This window comes from Globicephala melas, chromosome 2 (genome assembly GCF_963455315.2).
Source record: "Globicephala melas chromosome 2, mGloMel1.2, whole genome shotgun sequence".
Classification (NCBI taxonomy): Eukaryota; Metazoa; Chordata; class Mammalia; order Artiodactyla; family Delphinidae; genus Globicephala; species Globicephala melas.
Window position 1 is genome coordinate 63,482,454 of NC_083315.2, and position 22,830 is coordinate 63,505,283.

General features: G+C 44.8%; 1 protein-coding gene across 1 annotated transcript; it reads left to right on the plus strand.

Annotated features, from left to right (window-relative positions):
• Window positions 1-1,779: 1,779 nt before the first annotated feature.
• Window positions 1,780-21,372, plus strand: LARP6 (La ribonucleoprotein 6, translational regulator). The gene is made up of 3 exons (XM_030875094.3): window positions 1,780-2,501; window positions 15,697-15,907; window positions 19,816-21,372. The coding sequence occupies exons 1-3, from the start codon at window positions 2,299-2,301 to the stop codon at window positions 20,881-20,883; spliced, it is 1,482 nt and encodes a 493-aa protein (XP_030730954.1). The 5' UTR covers window positions 1,780-2,298; the 3' UTR covers window positions 20,884-21,372.
• Window positions 21,373-22,830: the final 1,458 nt, after the last annotated feature.

A 22,830-nucleotide genomic window follows, 5' to 3' on the forward strand; every position in this document is an offset into this window, starting at 1 on the left:
TTTGAGTTTACTATAAAAATGAGCTCTCAAGATTCCAGGGAAAGCGAATGAGGCCAACCGTGGGTCATGACTTTGTTGAAGGAGGCTTTGCTAATCATCTCCATACTGATGCAGACTCCCTGCAGTGATGCTAAACACAGGCCTGAGCGGAAGCGGCCTCATTCCCTGGCCACAGCGCAGTGTGGGAAGGAGCTGGAAACCAGAAGGGCCCTTTAAAAGGCCTGGTTCCTTCATCAATGACACAAATGATGAGGTGTGTGGGTAGAACTAATCAAATCAAATGTGAAGTTGCCTTAAAAATTTCATGAAAATTTTGCATTTGATTCTCTCACTGGGGCCCTGGCAGAAAGGTTTGTACTCTTGAGGGTACCCAATCCAGAACAGGAGGAGCTCAGGGCTGGATGGTGTATAACATCCTTTCTAGATCCAAAATTCCTTTATACGGAGTCAGAAATAAATAATACCAGAATCAGCATAGGTAGAAATATTTGGATCTAAGGGCATATAAATTCAATTTATTTTTTCAAAACTCCAACCAAATAAAACACCTCCGCAGATCAGATTCACCCACCAACTTGCCTGTTTTCAAACTACAGGGGACTAGGAGTCTATATTTTCAGAACAGTCCCCAGGGGACTCTTACGGTCAGGCAATTGGAAACCCTGATATAAGGTATGCATGAATTCTACGTAAATTAAAACCTGGTACCAATGGAGCCATTATCCTGGGTAGGGATAATAATCCCTGTAGTTTTTGCCACACAACAGTTTAAATGACATGATGCATATTGTTTTGTGAATTTAGGGACTAAAGTTATCAGATCAGGAGGCGTGCAGGGGCTTACAAATCTCTCTCCTCTTGCTCTTCATTGCAGTGGTGGACCAGGTGTGTAGAGGTCCTATAATCACCGTAGCCCTGGAGGGAGGTACAGATCCTCTTGACTTCTTGCCTCTTCCTCCTAGTAGCTCAGACTCCAGGCTGTGAGCTGTTCTAGGGCAGAACACCAAGGGTGTACCTCTTCCTTCACTTATTCATTCTAGGACCTCTTCTTTCAAAAGAGAGATCTGAAAAAGAAAGGGATACAGATTCCAGTCAAACCTTAAAAAGAGGGGCTGTCCTTACTGCCCCCTTGGGTCTCTCCTGGCCCAGCTCAGGTGCCCAGAGCCCTGTGCATGGTGTTCTTTTACAAGGATGCTGATTTCCAAGACCCCATTTCTTGAGCCAAAAGGTGATGGTCCAGGTTTCCATTCTTTTGAAGCCCTACTGTGGCAAATTAACACAACAGATTACGCATAAGGCGCTAAATCAAGAGCTTCATGAAAGCAGATGGAAGTTTTCTTCATTTCTATGCCCCTGTCCCTGGTTTCTGGGTCACATTTGAAGGGCTGAGATGGAACTCAATATAAAGCTAAATGTGAAAAGGTGGCAGGGTTTCAAACATACTGGCATTTCAGTAGCTCCCTTTATTCATTCAACAAATATTTGGATGCTTACTATGTGCAGGGCATATTCTAAGAGGCATAGAGGGCAGTGGATTTCAAACTTTAGTGAACCTCAGCATCGCTTGGAGGGCTTGGTAAAGCACAAAGTTCTGAACCATAGCTTCTTAATTAGGAGGTCTGCGTGGGCCCTGAGAATGTGCAATTCTAACAAGTTCGCAGGTAAAGCTGGTGCTGTTGGTCTGGGGACCACACTCTGGGAACCACTAGAATGAGGCACGGCAAAAGCCAAGTCCCTGACGTCACAAGACGCACAGTGTAGAGGGTGCTTATGCCATACTGACCTACGGTGGAGGTTTCGGTCGTCTGTGCAAGTCAGAAGGGGAAACGCGAAGGGGGCACAGAAGCCCCTTAAGCTGCTGTCTGGGCCTGCCACCCCCAGAGTCATCCACAAACTGTGAAGTCAGATGTGCCGCGCCCCTCCCCTCCTCGGGGCCGCCTGGAAAGGAGCGGGCGGGAGGAGGGAGCCCTGGCACATCACTCGGGCTTGGGCCGTGTGAGCATCGGGCGCGCACTGTTAGGACCGGGGGGGTCGGGGAATCAGTCCCGGACAGGCCTCTGCGAGAGGACAGCAGAGGAAGGCACCTTCCCCCTACGCGACCCCGTCTGCGCTGGCGCTCGGTAGGCCGTCGGGGTGGTGGCAACTGCGGCGCGGGGCGGGGCGCCGCGACCCCCGTCCTTCCGGGGCAGAGCCGCTCGCGTCGCCTCCGCCCCCTCGTCGCAGTAGTCCTCGCCCGGCTGGCTCGGCCTCGCGGCGCGGGGACCCGGCGGCGCCGCAGACCCGGCCGGCCCGCGAGCCATGGCCCAGCCCGGCGAGGAGGCGCTGTCCGGGCCCGAGACTGCGGTGCAGATCCGCGTCGCCATCCAGGAGGCCGAGGACGTAGAGGAGCTGGAGGACGAGGAGGAGGAGGGGGCGGAGGCGCGGGGCTCGGGGGACCCCTCTCGGTACCTCAGCCCAGGCTGGGGCAGCGCCAGCGAGGAGGAGCCGAGCCGCGGGCACAGGTAAGCGCGGTGGCAGGGCCCTGGCCCAGGTGGGAGTCGCCGACCCCGAGTCCCGGCCGAACCCCACTTGGGGGAGCACAACTCCGCGGGCATAGCGGGTCGTCTCCCCCCCACTGCCCCCCTGCCCCGGGACGCTGCTCTGGGCCGTCCCACGGAGTCAGAACTGGCTTTTGGCGGTTGCTGGTGACCAGGTCCGCAGCCTTTAACCCCACCAAGGCTCTCGGAACTGGCGGCGGGGATCTGAGGGGCCTAGACGTGGGCATGCTCTGGGACCCAGGGGGAAGTCCTTCCTGGACCATCCTCGCCATCTCTTCAGCCCAGAGGGAGACTCTCCTTCCCTGAGCTCACCCAAAGACCCTCCAAAAAGCCTAGCCCAACCCAGTCTCCACTTCCGAAGCAGGCCCACCTCCCCATGAGAGTGGTCCCACCTAGCCTTCACTGCCATCATTTCCCTGTCTGCTTATCAGTCCAAGTGGGGTTGGGGGGCCGGCCAGGCACAGCTGACACTTGCTGCTGGGGGATCCAAGGAGGAGTGATTTCACCGTGTAGAGTTCATTTGCCCCATTTGGAATCAGTTCAGGGCTTGCTGCTTCATCCTCCCCTGCTGGGGGATTCCCATTTTCATGCCCCTTCTCCATCTGACTTCTAAGCTTGCATCATCATCTTGCTGCCTTGGCGTTGGGTTCCTGGGTAATGGGTAGTCTAGCACAAGAAACCACCTGTCTAAGCTCACCTCTGGGCCCTGAGCTTTATTTTCAGCCAGAGAGAGACCTTACTCTTGTGTCCACTAACACCCAGGCCTTTCAGGACTGTGATTTTTTTCCTGCTGTTGAAAGGAGCTGCAGTATGGAGCATCCCTAGCAATAAGAGTAGGGCAGTGACAGAACTTGCAAATAATGGGAGATCCCAAGAGGCATCTATTAAGAGTCCTCTTTGCACATGCTTTGAGCTACCAGAGCTCTGCAGGATTATTCCCCGGCAGGCATATATTTACTTCATTGGGAGAACACTCAACCCAAGGGCATGAGGATCCTGGGGCTAGAGCCATTCCCCTTCACTGCCTGACCCTTCCCTAGTGGAAGAGGTCTAGATTTAAGGACCCAGAATTTCAGGACATTCAGATAGAGGTATTCGAGCAGGAAAGTCCAGCCCAGTGGTTTAGTGCAGCAAAGCTGGGCAACAGCAGGTGACATGACAGATTAGTACATAATATCAGCACTTTACTGTAAAGTCTGATTCATTCATTCACTCACCTGTGTGCTGAGTATTGAAAGTATAAAAATAATGAGTCACTGACATCTCACAATCTTGAGAAGGCAGCCGCTTAGTCAAATCATTTCAGAGGTCATGTAAAATAGTCCAGGGTGGCTTATTCTGCTGAATCTATTTGCCTGTAACTGTGGCAAAGAGCTGTCCCCTATCCCGGGTACTACATTTTGAGATTGTACCATTAGCAGGGATTAAAGCCCTACTTATTTCTTGGGAACCCCTATGGAGATCTAGAAGAACACGATCCTTTCTTCGGGCGTGGGGTGGTTCTCACCCCAGAGCCACCCTTCTCTCCCAGCTCCAGGGGCTGGAGTCTCATGGAGCATTCAGTCTGAAGCCTTTCCTGCTGCCCACTGGCATAGAGTTGACTCCAGAAAAATCCCTGGGGCTCTTCAGGGTGGTGGAGCTGACAGAGCCCAGCGGGCAAACATCCAGAGCACAAGGAGAGTGCAGCCAAGAACAGGAGCCACGCTGTCCCCTGCTTGAGCCAGCCTGGCACAGCAGCGGCCACCACCCTGTGTGGACACTTCTGGGCTCCCAGAGCCTGCAGGAGAAAGCCCAGGTTCCCATATTCGCTGGTTGAGATGGGTATCCACCCGTATCGTCCCTCAGCCATTGCTTCCTTCCCTGCCCGTTTTAACAATTTGTGCTCCCCCAGTGCTGACCCCCACTAGGTCCCTGAACACAGGTTGCTGTTTTGTGTCCACATGTCTTTGTGCTCCCACCTCAGGTCCCTCTGGTTAAGTTCTAGTAGCCTTAAAACTTCGCTGCCTCTTCCCCACCATCCTCAGTCCCTACCCCAAAGCCAAGTTTGTTTTCTCTTCTTCGTGTTGCTGTAGTACTCTGTACACACCACAGTTGTAATTCTATAGTTTTGTCTCCCTCATAAGAATATGAGCTCCATGACTTCAGGGACCGCGCTTACCTGGTTTTCATTGCATCCTCAGTGCCCAGCACAGCACCTGCCACGTAGTGGGTGTTCTATAAATATTTGTTGAATGAATGTGTGTCTCTCTCATAGCACTCACTCCATCAAGTTGAAATATTTGTGTGTTTCTCCTCTTCTAGACAGTGAGATCTTTGAAGGCAGAGACCTTGTCTTAATCTTCTCCGTATCTTCAATACCTAGCACCATCTCTCTAGTCTTACCTCCATCTTGCCCACTAAAAAGATGTCTTTTCTTTTATTCTCACCTTTTTAACATAAAAAATTTCAGACATAAAATGTGAAAGAGTTAGTAACCTGAGCATTTGTATACCTGCCATCTAGACTAAACAGTTGTTAGTATTTTGCCATATTTGTTTGATGGATGTATAATGTGTGTGGTTTCCCCTGAACTATTTGAAAGTATGTTGTACACAAGACTTATACCCTAAGTACTTCATTTTGTAGCTCTCTTAATAATGACATTTTCTTATAAAATCATAATACTACTACTGCAACTAAGAAAATTAACAATAATTCCCTAACATAATCCCTAAAATCATCTAATAGTCAAGTTCCACGTTCATGTTTCCCCCAACTGTCCCACATTGTATTTTACAGCTGTTTCTTTTTCACCTCAAACCAGAACCTCAGATCGAGACAGTTGTCTATTATATCTCTTTAGAATCTTTTCATCTAGAGCATCCCCACTTTTTTTTTTTAATGCTTTCCTATTTTAGATAAGAGCCCAGATGTCTTGTTGAATGTTTCACAGTTTGAACTGGTCTGGTTATGTTCTCATCGTCTAGCTTAACTTGCTCCTTTGTTCCACGTGTTTCCCATAAACTCAAGTTAGTGCAGAAGGCTTGATTAGATTCAGTTAAACATTTTGGCAAGAAGACTCTTTGGGCACTCCCATAAATTTATTGTATCACCCAGGCAGCATACACCATTAGTGATGCTAAATTTGACTTTCTTGGTTAAGGTGATCCCTCCATTGTGATTAACAAGTAACATCTGGTCTTCTCGAGAATATTCTTTCACCAGCGACATTTCACCTAATGGTGTTAGCATCCACTGATGATCTTTGCTTGAGTCAGTTCATCGGGGATTACATATTGGTGATTTCCTCATTTTATCATTCTTTGTACATTTATTAGCTGACATTCGTATGTAAAATAGAGCTTTCCCTGATCATCTGGGATTGAACAAGAGTCCCTCGTAAAGAGGCAAACAGAAATGAGCACTTCCTTGCCTTTTCCCCCTCAGTTTATTTTTATTTTCTTCCAGTTTTATTGAGATATAATTGACTACAGCGCTATATAAGTGTAAGTTGTACAAAATAATGATTTGACTTACATGCATCATGAAATGATTATCGCAATACGTTTAGTGAACATCCATCATCTCATATAGACACGAAATTAAAGAAATAGAAAATAATTTTTTTTCCTTGTGATGAGAACTCTAAGGCTTTACTCTCTTAACATCTTTCATATAACATACAGCAGTATTAATTATATTTGTCATGTTGCACATTATTTCCCTAGTACTTATTTATCTTATAACTGGAAGTTTGTACCTTTTGACCACCTTCATTCAATTCCTCCTCCTCTCCCCCATCCTCTACCTCTGGTAACCACAAATCTGATTTCTTTTTCTGACTTTGTTTGTTTGTTTTTGAAGTATAATTAACCTCCAACACTATGTTAGTTCCTGTTACACAACATAGTGATTCGATTCTTCTGTACACTTCAAAATGATCACCACGATAAGTCCAGTTACCATCTCTCACCATACAAAGATATTACGTAATTTTTGACTCTATTCCCCACACTGGACGTTTCATACCCGTGACTCATTTATTTTGCAGCTGGAAGTTTGTGCCTCTTAATCTCCCTCACCCATCTGTCTCCTCCCTCTACTTCCCTGCAACCACCAGTTTGTTCTCTGTTTCTGTTTTCTTATGTTTGTTCATTTGTTTTTTAGATTCCACATATAAGTGAAATCATACAGTATATGTCGTTCTCTGTCTGACTTATTTCATTTAGCATAATACCCTCTAGGCCCATTCATGTTGTCGCAGATGAGAAGATTTCATTCTTTTTTATGGCTGAGTAATATTCCATTGTGTGTATATGTGTGTGTGCATGTATATATATATATATATATATATATATATACACGCACCTAACCACAGCTTCTTTATCCATTCATCCATCTGTTTATGGATACTTAGGTTGCTTCCATATCTTGGCTGTTGTAAATTATGCTGTGGTGAACATAGGGGTGGATATATCTTTTCTAATTAATATTTTCATTTTCTTCGAATAAATACCCAGGGTAGAATTTCTAGATCATATGGTAGTTCTATTTTTAATTTTTAAGGAATCTCCATACTGTTTTCCATAGTGGCTGCACCAACTTACATTCCCATCAGTGGTGCATGAGGGTTCCCTTTACTCCACATCTTTGCCAACACTTGTTATGTAGTTGTTCCCGTGATACCTTTTCCAGAGTTGGTACATACCTATATATGTTTTCGACCTGTCCTCCTGAACCTTTATTTTTTGAACCTTCCCTCATGTTTTTATATTGCATTATCAATTTGGTTGCCTTTTTGAACCTTTTCAGATTCATTATCATTTTCTAGAGACGAGTCAAAAGAAACTTCACACAATGGTACTGGACCCTAGTGTTTTTCATAAATGTTATTTTCTCCTTTGTGTTCACTAACCTCCATGTTGCTGTCCATCATTTTCCTGGTCTTGGTGACCCAACCAACATATATTAGACCATTGGCAAGGATAGATGATGAGTCCAAAAATTTTTCTGTACTGAAAGTCTTAGTGAGGAGCTCATTACTCCACCATTTTAGTTTGGGTGTTTTCCTTCGTAAGGTATCATCTGATTAACCACTCAATTAACAGCCAAAGTAGCTTGAAATTTTATGAGAAGAGCAGCCTTGGAGATCTTATCCTGCCCTTATTTCTCCAAATCATTTACAAATATAATAGATATTTCAACACTGGTCTGTGGAGCACAATTAGCTGTTTCGAAATGTACCCCTTATTTCTATGCTTTGTTTCCATTTCTAGCAAGTTTACAGTCATAACAAAAGAACTCATCATCGCTCCCAATTTATAATACTTTATTTAAAGCAAAACAGTAACGCAAACGTAAAACTTTTTCACAGTCCTCTTGAAAGGCCACTAGCAACATATTCACCAGGAACCATACTTTCTCCCTAAAAGAATTCTGATAGGTGTGATTTGCCCATACAGAAACAATTCACTTTACCTTGGTGATGCTTTTTAAATTCCTACTACGTGCAAGGCTCTGGGTAGAATGAAAGAAACCAATATGAATCCTACCCTCCCAGAACTTAGAGTTCAGGGCATTAATAAGATATGCACACAAGTAGCTCTGATACAAGTAGAGGCAAGTATTAGGAGAAGTTGACATGATTTCCTTCCTGGGAGAGTTATGTTTGAGATGGGCCTTGATGTGTGACTAGGATTCGGACCTGAGAGAGAGGGGCAAGGTATTCAAGGAGATGGGAACAGCATGCACAAAGGCATAGAGTCCAGAAACCTTGTGATATGGGGAACTATATGTCTTTATTTGCTTGGAGCAAAGGATCTGCAAGGAAATAGAAATGCATTTGGAAGCTGGTTACAGCCACATTCTAAGTGAATCTGAATAAAGAGCTAAGGATTTTGGATTTTATTTAATAGGAAATAGGAAACATTATTAGTATCAAGACAGAGCAGTGGCATTTTATAGCTGTTCTTGAAAACGTGTAATAAGGCACAGAACGGAAGAGACTGTAGCCCAAAATACAACAGGAAGTGACAGGAGGTGGGAAGAAAGAACCCTAGAAAGGCTGTGGTTGGGAAATACGCAAAGGAGGCAAGAGTGAAAAGGGATGCTAATATCTGAGAGGTAATTTAAATTCTTCCTTTAGAACAATTGCCCAGCCTCTCTACCTGCCAATGAAAGGTAGTAGACAATATACCCTTTACTTCCCAGGGGAAGAAAGAAACAAGATTATTTCCTAAAGGAATTGAGTGAACTGAGTGGTGATCTAGGGCTGCTAAGGTAGAGCTGGTACCTGATATAGGGCTCCTACTTAATTGTTCCCTTCCAGTTCACTCTGAAGTGAAGCCTGCCAATTGGCATGCCCCACCCATGTATATAGAGCCACCTAAGGAAGAAAAACAATAGGAGTGTACATATTCCTAGGGGGCCCTCACAAACCACCAAGAAAAAGCAACCCAGACTTCATTCTTCAGAATGAATAACTATGGAGCCATAGTTCCCTACTCCTTATGTGTGGGCTTCCTTCCAAGGTGTACCATATGGAAAGGGGGGAAAAGGAGTCACTTTACAGTGGAGTCGTATGACAAACACTACCTCAGTCAGGTGATCAGGGTCAACATCCACAATTATCAGCCTTTGGATAGAATGGGCCCTTTATATGATGTGATGAGAATGGAAATTTACATCAGTGGTCCTCTTCCCAAAAACTCATATCCCCAGTCTAATCATGAAAAAAGTATCAGACAAATCCCAACTGAAGGACATTCTACAATATACCTGACCAGTACTGCTCAACATTGTCAAGGTCATCGAAAACAAGGAAAGTCTGAGAAAGTGTCATAGCCAAGAGAAAAGAGGAGCCTAAAGAGACACAATGGATAAATGTAACGTGGGATGGGATCCTGAAACAGAAAAAGGCTATCAGGTAAAAACTAAGGAAATTTGAATAAAGTATGGACTTTAGCTAATGATAGTGTATTAATACTAGTTCCTTAAGTGTCCCACACTAATGCAAGCTATCCATAATAGAAGGATTCTGGTGTGGGATATGTGGGAACTCTATGCTATTTTCACAACTTTTCTGTAAATCTAAAACTATTATAAAATGAGTTTATTTTAAAAATATTTTTAAAAAGAAAAAGATGGCTGTTTACCAGCCACGTGAAGAAAATCAGTGACATGAAAATTAAATGGAAAAACTAACCCCAGAGGATACAGAGGGAACACTGTTGGAAACAGAAGAGGCTGTTAAAAATTATATACACTCCAGTTAGTACCCTGAGAGAATTTAAGATAGTGTATCCACAAAATAAGAACAGGATGCTCTTAAAAAGAAACGATCTGAAGACATAAAAGAATTTTTAAAGACTAAATAATTACTGAAATTTTAAAAATTCACTGGAAAAGGTTGGAAGATAATGTCAAGGAAACCTCTTCGCATATAAATCAAAGACAAAGGCACAGACAGACAATGTGATAGAAAATAATAGGCATAGAAGATCAGTCCAAGTGGTCAGTCAACTGACAGTATTTTAAGAAGAGAACTGTAATCTTAGCAAATGCCTTCTCCCTGCAGTGACCAATGTTTATATGGTAATAATAATGACCTACAACTGATTGACTTTCAGAGTTTAGTATCTATCTATAGACAAAGCATGAAATAGTAGTTCCAGAATAGACTGTAAATATTATGAACCATGACAAAATGAAATAAAGGCACATCTGATAAAATTTGGGAAGTTGGAAATGTAAGGAGAGTTGAAGGAAAAGGAGGGGTAATAATATGCACATCATATGTTGTGAGGAATTGGGAAATATTTTTTTAATGTTGGTGGAATAAGAAAGAGAATTCCAAGTATATTATTTAAAACACATAGAGAAGGCTAATAGAAAAACCAAAAATAATATAAAAATTTTAAAGTTGAAAGAAGAGGCTTTTCAGTGACCCCAAATCCTTCTTTTGTATAATAGGGCATCAACAAAGAATTTCAGAAATTGGCAAGTGATACATAGAGCTATACAGCAACTCTCATAGGAATTAAATGGTTGAATAGAGGTTGCATCTAGGAAAGAGGAGTGGAGAGGGGGATTGTTGCTCTCTTTATAAGTTTTCTACTATTTTATTTCAGTTGGTTCTATGTATATGTATTACTTTAATTTTTAAGAATTATTTTTTGATGAGCTATTAATAGGGTCCAAGGGAGAAGTAATGAGAACAGTTGGAATGGAAAAGAGAGAACAGATGGGAGACACTGCAGAATAAAATCAGCACTTGATAACTGACTCAACGTGGGGGCAAAGGGAAGGCTGAAAAATGCATCTTAGGTTTTGAGTCTAAGCACATAGAAGAGAGTGTAGGGAAAGTCATTTGTGGGACAGTATGGGAGGGAAGATAATGTGATTATTTTAGGAAAGTTGTAATTGACAAAAAGTTGTCAATGTTCATATATAAAGAATACAAACTTCTTTAATGTTTGTGAAGGATACATGGTCTTTTGTGTTCGAAGGCTGTTACAAGAACCAGGAAACAGTGCCGCAGGCTCCCCTATATAAAACAGGCTTTCCTGATCTTCCAAGATTCCCCTTGGGAGATGTACAGTTGCTGCTGACAGCACCCATGCAGAGGGAGGGGTCCTCTGGGGGCAAGAAGCTCACCTCTGCACTCACACAGAGGCTTTCTGTCACCTCCCAGTACTACCCACCTGTTCTGGAATTTCTGGTTAGTTGCTCACCAGGTGCAAATACTGACACAGAGTCACCTCCCAACACATTATGGATTATTCACTGAGCGATTGTGTGAAAAGAAGATGAGGTTCCCAGGTAGAATGTCTCTTGGTAAACAGGCCCAGGCTTTGGTCCTACCTGAGGCTGAGTTCTGCAGAAGGTGACAGCTTGATTCTGGACATATTGATATTGAAGCAGTATCAGGCTACCCATGTGGAAACGTCCAGCAGGCAGTTAGGAACTGAGGACTGGACTCAGGAGTGAGAGCAGGATGGAGGAGTAGGAGGAGAGGCAGACTTGAATCAGATGAGCCAACCAGTGGCTGAAGTGTCGAGGTTGCCAGGGGATAAAGAACCAAGGAAAGATCCTTGGCAAATACCTACATTTCAAAATGGGGGAGGAAGAAGATCCTGAAAGGGCAGTCAGAATGGGAAGAAAACCCAGAAAAGAACAACTCATGTAAGCCCAGGGGGAGAATATCAAGAAGAAGGTGATCAACTGTGTCCCATCCTGCAGCCAGGGGCAAGAGACCAAGATGGAGAAAAGGCGCCCAGATATAGCAAATGAATTCTTTGGTGGATGTCCAGACACACAGAACAAGTCTGAGGAAGGTCTGGGCAAGTCTGATTGGATGAACTTGATTTTCTTAATCAAGTCGGAGGTAGAATCATCTGCAGGGAGTAAAGTCTTCCCGTGGCTGACCTTGGGAAGAATGGGAGGGTCTAGAATAGGCACTGGAGAAAGTGAGAAAGTGCATCATCTTCCTTCCATTATGTTTTATTTGTGTGTAAGTTTACTTTTAGTGATGGCATCAACTGCTCTGGTTAGGAAGTAGGACTTATTGGTCTGTGAGTCCCTTTAATGGTCTGGTCACCTGTGATATACTAGCCATTTGTAGTAAGTTGGGCCATTTTGCTTATGCCTCTGAGTCCACCCAAAACTCTTCGCTGGTCGTTATCACACACCTCACCCCATCCCCTGCTATTCATTGTCATCCTTGTCAGCTGGGCCCAGAATTTCCTATGCATTCTTAGTTATTTCATCTGGTATATTCAACCTATCCATTTTAACTACTATCTAGGGTGTACACTTTCTATAATAAAGTGAAAATTTGTACTTTCCATCTGGCATTTTCTTTTTCATTTCATTGATTTTCCCACTGACGCTTTTCCTTTGGTGTGTTTTGAGCACCTCTTTTCTCAGTGTAGTGTTGCTATCCTAGTATTCGGCTGTAAGTAGTAGAAGACCCAAATAACAGTGAATTAAACAAATAGGATTTTATCTTTCTCATGTAATAATCATAATTATGCAAGTATGTAGTTATAGTAGTTGGTTCAGCAACTCAGTAATATCAGAACCAATAATGTCAATAAATTAGGCCAAGCTGATTCTCCTGACCTTTTCCTTATGGTAATAAAATAGCTGCTACAGCTCCAACCATTACATCCACACTCAAAACAGATAAAAGGGGAAGGGGCAAGGCCAAGACCAAGAGATTTTCACTTGTATGTTATTGGCCATAACATGACAAATGGCTACCACCTGGAAGAGAGACTGGGAAAGTGAGCATTTAGTTTTTATAACCTCCGTAGTAAAGGAGGGCAAGTAAGAAAGAGTTTGCTATTAGCTGTTGGGTGAGTCAGACTGGTGTCTGCCACAGCTACCTTTTAGGGACTTTTAAAATATTCAACTTATCTACTGTTTAAATTGCACTTGACCTGTTACATCTAATGGGCTGCCTTAACATATTCCCTTAGTTTATCATCCCATTTTTAAAAAGCCTTTTGAAGAAACATACTTTTAAAGTTAGTCTCTCAGACTGTTTTTTTTTCCTTTAGTACATACACATTTGTCTTCTGACATCAGTAAGGTATTTTAAAAACCATTTCCAGACTCTCTACAGGCAAATAACTAAAACTCTTCATTTTTAAGATCTACAAGTACCTGTATTTTATGCTAAATGTAATTTCTGAAATTGAAAAATTGTGAGATAGATTTAGTTTTTTTTTCTCCTGCCAGAATATTCGATTTTTTTCTCATTTGGACTCTTATACAATTGCTTTTTTTTTAAGGTTGTGAGCCAGTGAAAATTTTGCTGGAGTTGAAGAACGTGCAGAGTCAAGAACGATTTGTGGGGAGGGGAGAATAGGAGTATGTGTGAAAAGCATCTTGGCAATGGCAGAGCAACATAAATGTTAATAGAGGGTGTTGTTTTTCTTTTTTAATGATCTTCTGTTCTTGTTAAAAATGAAAGCTTGACCCATTGACAGATGAATGGATAAAGAAGAAGTGGTGCATATATACAATGGAATATTACTCAGCCTTTTCCGGCTTTAAACTGTCACATTCATAGGTTCTTTTACTTTATGAACCTTTTTTTTTTAATTGGTTATTTATATGAACTCTCTGAGCCCTTTTGGGAGCCTGGCAAGTTCTCCCAACACAGTGGAAGTACCTTGGATGCTTTAGGAAGACTAGGATGCTTTAGGGGGATTAGGTTTGTGCATCTGTCCCAAGAGATGCTCTTTCTGCTTGGAACATGTTGATGGAGGCTCTGGGTCTGATAGTCAATGTTATTAGACATCAAATTGCCACAAAGGAAAGTAGTTCTTTTTCTTTTCTCTGGAAGTAATTTTTAACCAATACTTTTTATTGAATAATAAATATAGTATTTATATAATACATAATTTGGTAATTAAATATACAAAAGGGAACTCACCTTTGATAACTTCTAATATGGTCAACTATGATGTGGATAATCACAAATTCCTTAAATATTTATGGTCTTGAAGATTCTATAATCTCTTCATGAAAGATTGGCCTTCCTAAAGAAGCTTTGCCCAGGATTTCTTTGCCTTGTTCTCATGTCCTAATATTCTCGGAGAGAGGGAGAGGAAGTATGTCCAGGTGGAGCTGCTGGGGGGCAGGGGGGTTCATTTAGAAAGGCCCCAGTGAATAGGTTGTTTCCAGATTTCCGGCAGTGTCCCAACAAAATGTGGAAGGTATCATGTGTGCTGACTTTGGAGACAGAAAATTTGAGTTTGAAACCTATATCTGCCCCTTATGGCTGAACAAATGAGTGTGTCTGTCACTTAGTGAGCCCTGAGGGTATGTCAGGTACTCTTCTAGATATTTCCATGAATTAATTAATCTTCACACAAGTCTATCAAGAAAGTGACTATCATGAGTCCCAATTGATAGCTAATGGAACTGAAGTATGGCAGTGAAGTTCCTTGCCTAAGTTGACTCAGCTAATAAATGCTGGTGTCAGGATTCAAACCCAGGCAGCCTAACTCTAGAACCAGGACTCTTAGTTACTCTGCTAAACTATCTTCTAGAAACCGGGATTTGTGGGGAGGGGAGAAAAGGAGTATGTGTGAAAAGCATCTTGACAATGGCAGAGCAACATAAATGTTAATAGAGGGTGTTGTTTTTCTTTTTTAATGATCTTCTGTTCTTGTTAAAAATGAAAGCTTGACCCATTGACAGATGAATGGATAAAGAAGAAGTGGTGCATATATACAATGGAATATTACTCAACCATAAAAAGGAACGAAATTGGGTCATTTGTAGAGATGTGGATAGATCTAGAGACTCATACAGAGTGAAGTAAGTCAGAAAGAGAAAAACAAATATCGTATATTAACGCATATATGTGGAGCCTAGAAAAATGGTACAGATGAACCGGTTTGCAGGGCAGAAATAGAGACACAGATGAAGAGGAGAACAAACGTATGGACACCAAGAGGGGAAAGCAGCGGGGGGTGGGGTGGGGGGGTGATGAATTGGGAGATTGGGATTGACATGTATACACTGACGTGTATAAAATGGATGGCTAATAAGAACCTACTGTATAAAAAAAATAAAATTAAATTTAAAAAAATGAAAGCTTGATTTCTTAGCTAGTTGGGGGCAAAAAATCTCTCCCCTTGTGGCCATGTGATTCTCACTTCTGAGGAGCCCAGTTCACATGTGACCCATTACAGTTTCCTAGGGCTGCTGTAACAAAGTGCCACAAACTGGGTGGCTTAGAACAACAGAAATTTATTGCTTCATGGTTCTGGAGGCTGGAAGTCTCCTCTCCGAGGAGACTCTCTCTCTGAGAAGATCAGGATGTCAGCAGGGGCTTGCCCCCTCTTGAGGCGCTAGGGAAGGGTCTGTTCCAGGCCTGTTCCCTAACTTCTGATGGTTTGCCGGCTGGCAATCTTAGACATTCCTTGACCTCTGCCGCACCACCCCAACCTCTGCCTTCATCTTCACGTGGTGTTCTCTCTGTGTGCGCATGGATTAGGGCCCACCCTACTCTGGGGTGACTTCATCTCTAACTAATGACATCTGCAAGACCTTTTCTCCAAATACCATCACACTCTGACATATGGGGGGGCGGGACTTCAACACATGAAACTTGGGGGCTACGGTTCAACCCCTAACACCTCGTGTCCCCTTCTGGTCTCAGTGGCGCCACGACAAGTGGGGGCGAGAACGAGCGTGAAGACCTGGAGCAGGAGTGGCAGCCCCCGGACGAGGAGTTAATCAAGAAACTGGTGGATCAGATCGAATTCTACTTTTCTGATGAAAACCTGGAGAAGGACGCCTTCCTGCTAAAGCACGTGAGGAGGAACAAGCTGGGGTATGTGAGTGTCAAGCTACTCACATCCTTCAAAAAGGTGAGACTTCGTTCTCAGAAGCCGCTTTGAGGATTTCAGAGGTGCTTTGGGTTGTGGTTCTCAATATTTTTTACCCCCTTGAAACCTGATGACTAACGACTTTTTATTTCCTCCAAGCCCTGAAAAAGGGGAAAATGATCAAGAGAAGGGATTTAGGATCATTATTAAGAATATCCTCCCACTCTATTAAAAGGGTCCTGGGTGTTAGGACAAGTCTCAGCTGGTGGCAGTTATGAAATGACATTACTTGTTCTTAGCAAAGTTCAGGCACTCTTGCCGGACAAGTGGGTGGCCAGGAGGATGCTGTGCCAGGACAGGGGGCTCAGTGACCTTGAGAGACACCTACCCAGCCTAGAATTATCTGAAATCAAAGCTCTTCATTTGCCAAGTTGAATAAATAAGAGGAGGAAGGAGCTCTGGGAGAGGAGCCTCCTCCAAGACATCAGCCTCCTTTGCTGTGTAATGCCAACATCCTCATCTATAGGATGGAGATGTAGGATATCTACCGCATGTCTCTGCTGTATAGATCCAGCAACTGGGTTGTGAATTCCCTGCTTCTTGAAGAGTTAACAGGCCGGTTGGAGTAAGAACTCTGTGTCTCCCTTGGGGAAAGTGTATTTACTAGAATGGAAAAGCCCACGTGGCCTGTTGCATAACAGGATGTGTAACGAGTGGGTCCCAGCCAAGTTGCCTGTGTTCTTTGTCAGAGAACACTGGAGGAGAGCTTTCCTTCCGGAGCTCTTCTCTGCCTCGCCCGCTGGAATACTCTGCCCTCTTCTCTTGATTTCTTTCCTTTATTCGTTCATCAAACATATTTGCTCTGCATGCTGAGTGCTGTGTTAGGCACAGGATATACAAAATGAACATGTCATTCCCCCGTGCCCTGGCAAAGTCCAATAAGGGGCACAGACCAGTGAAGGATCACAATATGACCATCAACAGTACTGCAATAGAAAGAACAAAGTACTGTTTGGAGCTAATTGATCAGAGCAACTAACCCTGCCTGGAGAATTGAGAAGTCTTCCCGGAAGCAGTGACGTTGAAATAGGATCTTGAAGGATGAGTAGGAGTTTTCAAGTACAGGAGAAGGGAAAGGGCATTTCATGTTGTAGAGGAAAAACCTACTCTTCTTCCTCACAATACTTCTGCCACCAGATGTGGGGGAGGTTTTTGCCCATAGCAAGCAATTCTGTGACACCCAGCTGGGTGTCTTACAGTTTAACCCAATTCTGACACTGTCTACCTGGGGATAGCATCAGATCCCTCCAGGTTAAGGGTTCTGCACCACACTTTAGATGCCAGTCACAAGGGATCCCCAGGGATCCACAACTTCTGTCTGACTTGGCTACAAATCCGAGGTTCCCATGACCTCCGCCCTCTTGGATTAGATTATTTGCTACAGCTGTTCACAGAACTCAGGAAAAGACTTAATTAGATTTACCAGTTTATTAAAGGATATGATAAAGGATACAGAGGAACCACCAGACGCAGAGATGCACAGGGCAAGGTCTGGGAGGGTCCCAAGTGTGGGAGCTTCTGTCCCCATGAAGTTGGGGTGTGACACCTTCCTTAGGATATGTTCACCAACCTAGAAGCTCTTCGAACCCTGAACTTTTGGGATTTTTATGGAGTCTTTGTCATGTAGAATGATCACTTATTATTATAATAATTATCTTATTGTATAATAATAATAATATGGATATTATTACATCCATTTCCTGCCCCTCTCCCCTTTCTGGAGAATGTCAGGGCTAAAAGTTCCAAGCTTCAAATCATGGCTGGTCCCATCCAGGAGCCCACCCAGAGTCGCCTTATTAGAGCAGAAGATGCTCCTTGTGCTCTATCGCTCAGGAACTTACAAACGTTTTAGGAACTCAGTGCCAGTAACAGGGATGAAGACCAAATATATGTATTTCTTAGTATAAGTCACAGTATCACACATGTCCAGAGAACAGTGAGCAAGCCCTCACATGAAAGTGCTGGGGGGGGAACCCAAAATGGAGCAGCCAGTGGAATCATCCTGTACATCCCTTTATTCCTCCCCAGGGACCCTAAAAGTGAGCCTAATTTTCTTTCCTTTTTAAGTTGCCACTTACTGGATCTTTCAACAGAGAATTCTCTGTTGAAAACTGGCTTCAGAGTAGACACAGACTCCCCAACACCTCCAAAATGATAGCAAAGACCCTTTTCATTCTAAAGCGTTTCCTGCTAATCATAATAGGAAACATATATGACCAGGGCCATCACAGAGTTTTGGAAAATCTTACCAAGTTCTAGTAATTGCACAAAGATGGCAGCTCTCTGGTTCCTGTTCCTAGGTGGTGCCTGAACACTCCTTCCCCAAGCTCGCAGACCCAGGCCTGGGATGCTCAGACCTAAGAGAGATTCCCAGTGGCCCTGGCTCCTGGCTCTGGGCGGTGGGTACTGGGTCCTGCTTCTCTCTGGACTGACCATGGCCTTCCAGCAGCTTCTCCGGCCCTCTGAGTAAGGCCGCCCTGGCCTTCCCCCAGGCACTCCTTGCCCAGTCTTCCCCTGCTCTCCTGAGTGCTCCCTCCATGACTGGCAATGGAGAAGGCCCCCCCATGTTTCACCCCCACAGAGCCATTGTCCTGTGGTCATCTTCTTCACCCTTTCTGGATCCCTCATAGACCCTGTCCACCTGCAGTCCAACTCTCCAAGCCTGGACCTGCTTCTCTCTGCCCTTGGCTCCTGCCACGGTAATCAGCCCATTGATTCTGTGTGTAGGTGACTTGTGATTCCCATACCCTAAGCCCCAGTCTGGGCTGTTTCACCCAGAGGCCACAGGCTAGAGTGGAGAGTGCCCTCTCTCCAGGAGCCTGCCGGTACTACTCAGAGCTCTGCCAGGGCTCCCCCCACCCCGCCCTGTTTGGGAGCCCTCCCTTCTGAGGTCCGGCAAGTTCCTGTTTGGGTCAGGGTGCCTCTGCAGAGCAGCTGCACTGGCTCCGGGTGATCTCGCCATTCCTGGCTCAGGTTACCCACCCACCCACTCACGTCCACCATTTCTTCGGGATGACTCATTCTCCATGGCATTCCCTTCCCCAGAAGTGGGCCTCTCGAAAATTACTGTTTTACCGTATAAATATAGCTTCCATGCACTGCAACATTGATACGCACAATTTCCACTAAAGGAGGAGGAGTGAGGGACCGTTTCATCATTCTCCTTGACACCCAAGTTGCATTTAATTCCAAGTTGAAACAGCCCACATCATCTTCAGGAGATACTGAAAGACCTTTTGGCACCTTCTGTGTCTTGAATGCAGAAATGTGGAAGCACCACTTCAGAGAAGGATTTGAATGTTAAAATCTCCAGATCCTGTCAAAATGGTAGCCTGTAATATTTGAAATAATGATAGCACATAGTATTTGTTGAGTACTCACTGTGAGCTGGACACTGTCCTAAGTTTTATATATGTAAAATGTGTGTCTGGGGGTAGATCTGTATATATTTCTTTATTCATTTAGTCCTCATGATAGTTCTATGAGGTAGACACTATTAATGTCTTCATTTTACAGATGAGGAAGTTGAGGTACTGAGGGACTGCATAACTCTTCAGGTCTTACTGTCAGTTAGAGGTGGCCTCTGGATTTGTGTTTTCAACAGCCTTGTTCCACAACCTGCAGGTTTAACCTTTAAACTTGCACAGAATAAAATATTTCCATAGCTCGGAAAGATCTGTTGGACAGCACTGTTCTAAACCGTGCTGCCTTGTTTGTAACTGTAGAAAGTGTATTCGTTCACTCACTAGGTTTCTGAGTGCCTGCACATACCGGGTATAATTCTAGTTACTGATGTTCCAGGGGTAAGGAAAGGAGGGAGGGAGATTATAGAGGACACCAGGAGGACAAGGACAATAGGTACCATCTCTGATTTGCTCTGTGTTCTTCAGGTAAAACACCTTACACGGGACTGGAGAACCACAGCACATGCCTTGAAGTACTCAGTGACCCTCGAGTTGAATGAGGACCACCGGAAGGTGAGGAGGACCACCCCTGTCCCACTCTTCCCCAGCGAGAACCTCCCCAGCAAGATGCTCCTGGTCTATGACCTCTACCTGTCCCCTAAGCTCTGGGCCCTGGCCACCCCCCAGAAGAATGGAAGGGTGCAGGAGAAGGTGATGGAACACCTGCTCAAGCTCTTCGGGACCTTTGGAGTCATCTCGTCGGTGCGAATCCTCAAACCCGGGAGAGAGCTGCCTCCTGATATCCGGAGGATCAGCGGCCGGTACAGCCAGGTGGGGACCCAAGAGTGCGCCATTGTGGAATTCGAGGAGGTGGAAGCGGCCATCAAAGCCCATGAGTTCATGATCACAGAATCTCAGGGCCGGGAGAGCATGAAAGCTGTCCTGATTGGTATGAAGCCACCCAAAAAGAAACCATCCAAAGAGAAGAACCAGGATGAAGAACCCACGTCGAGCATCCACCTGAACAAGTCCCTAAACAGGAGAGTTGAGGAGCTTCAGTACGTGGGGGATGAGTCTTCCGCCAACAGCTCCTCCGACCCCGAGAGCAATCCCACGTCCCCTATGGCTGGCCGGCGCCATGCAGTCGCCAACAAGCTCAGCCCTTCTGGCCACCAGAATCTCTTTCTGAGCCCGAATGCCTCCCCGTGCTCAAGTCCTTGGAGCAGCCCCTTGGCTCAACGAAAAGGCGTTTCCAGAAAATCCCCACTGGCTGAAGAAGGTAGGCCGAACTCCAGCACCAGTCCTGAGACCTTTCGCAAGTGCATGGATTATTCCTCGGACAGCAGCGTCACTCCCTCTGGCAGCCCCTGGGTTCGGAGGCGCCGCCAGGCTGAGATGGGGACACAGGAGAAGAGCCCCAGAGCGAGTCCCCTGCTCTCTCGGAAGATGCAGACTGCAGATAGGCTACCTGTGGGGGTGCTGAGGTTGCCCAGAGGCCCTGACAACACCAGAGGATTCCACAGTGGACACGAGAGGAGCAGGGCCTGTGTATAAATACCTTCTATTTTTATTACCAGCTCCATTGAAAACCTCCTCTGTTTTCAAGGTTCTGACAAATACCTGGCATGACATAGAGTGAAATTAAGTCCCATTGAAAGATTTTGTATACGTGTAGACCTCTTAATTTATATGTTTGTAATATATATGAATTGCCTGGTATGCTCTGGTTTTAAGACCCTCTTCTAGTTCAGAGCACCCATTCCTCCCAGCATGACCATTATTTTGATGATGCCCAACGTGTGTGAATGGCTCTGGAGGGCTGTGGGGCAGAGGCTGCCCAGAGAGGGCCTGGCAGTGGGTCTCTTCTTCGTGGCAGGGTTCTTCTCTCCAGTGACTGAGCCATCCTCAGTTGGCCATGCAAGGGCTTCTTGAAAGCCCAGAGGAGTTCTGTTGTACGACAGCAACTAGTTAAGCCAGTAGCATGGTGTTTTATACCACCAAATGTATGTTTCCTGTCAAGTGAATAAATAATAAAACACCTAACTGGGAGTGCTGGCTCTGAACCCGTAGACTGTGCCTGACAAAATCTGTGTGCATCTGACAAGGCTGTGGGTGGTGTCATGAGGCTCTGAGGAGCTTAACAGGGACACATTTCTTGAGTGTGCCCCAGGGCTCTCCTTGGGGCTTCCAGCAGCCTGAGAGGTCAGCAGAGCTTGTGCAGATGTTAGAGCACCACAGTCTTTCATTACAAGGAATCGCACCAAACAAAGGCAGCTTAGTATAGACCAAGTTCTCTAGAAGTGGTCCCCGGACGAGCAGCATTGACACCATCTGGGAACTTGTTAGGAATGCAAATTCTCAGGCCCTACATCAGCAGACTGAGTGAAAAACTCTGAGAGAAGGGCCTGGAATCTGGATTTTAGCAAGCCCTCCAGGTGATTCTGATGCACTCTAGAATCTGAGAGCCACTGGTATGGACAATGGTTGTGGGACTTGAGGTCAGACAGTTTGACTCCCATATCCCCAGCTTACTAGTTCTGTGACCTGAAGAGAGTTACCCGCCCCCCTCGGCCTCGTCGTATCCCTGTGAAGTGCTTTGCCTTGATGTCAGTTTCTGAGATGCAGCTGGCCCTCCATCAGTGTTAGCTCCATTTCAGTGGAAGCTGCCTGGGTGGAGCAGAAACGGTACTGGCCTAGATTTCAGGGTTCGCTTATCCACTTGAACCTTGGGGGATTTTAGGCAAGTCACGTTTAATGGGATTCGTTAATAACTGTTGAACAGTGATTGGATGCCAGGGACTATGCTAAGAGTTTTCCATGCATTATCTCATTTAATCCTCCCAACCACCACACAAGAAGGTTCACATGTTATTTCTGTTTCACACTGGAAGAAACAAAAGCTTTGTGTGGGTAACTAAGTTGTCCGAGGTTTACAAGCTAGATGATTGGTGGGGCTTGAACCTAGCAGTCTGGCTCTGGATGCCACACTCTGAACACCAGATGGGTCTCAGAATGCGGAACCTCACCATCCACATTCCACAAAGAAGAAACCCCAAATGGCACTAATATTTATTCAGCACCTTCTATGTGCTAGGCATTTGGCTAGACACATTCTTTCATTTATCCTCTTAGTGTCCCTGTGAGGTATTATTGTACCAGTTTTACTCATGAAGCTGCTGAGGTAGGATAATACCTCAGGCCATTGTGAAAACGGGAAAAGAGAGTGTATTTTTAATTATACAGCTCTGTACAAATTAGCAGGTGATTGTTATCTGGTTAGTAAGATAGTGTGCCCCTAAAGTCCCAGAAGAATTCCTATAAACTGGTAAAAGCCTTCAGGAATTACTCAGATTTGCTATTTCCACCACTACAACTGTAGGTGGCCCAAAGGCTTATATCTGGAGCCCAGGCCTTCTGACCCTGGGCAGTGCCACTCCAGGTCCTGCCCTGGGCCTCCCTCTCTTACCCTCAGTCCCACTCACCCCCTGCCTGGTCCCTCCC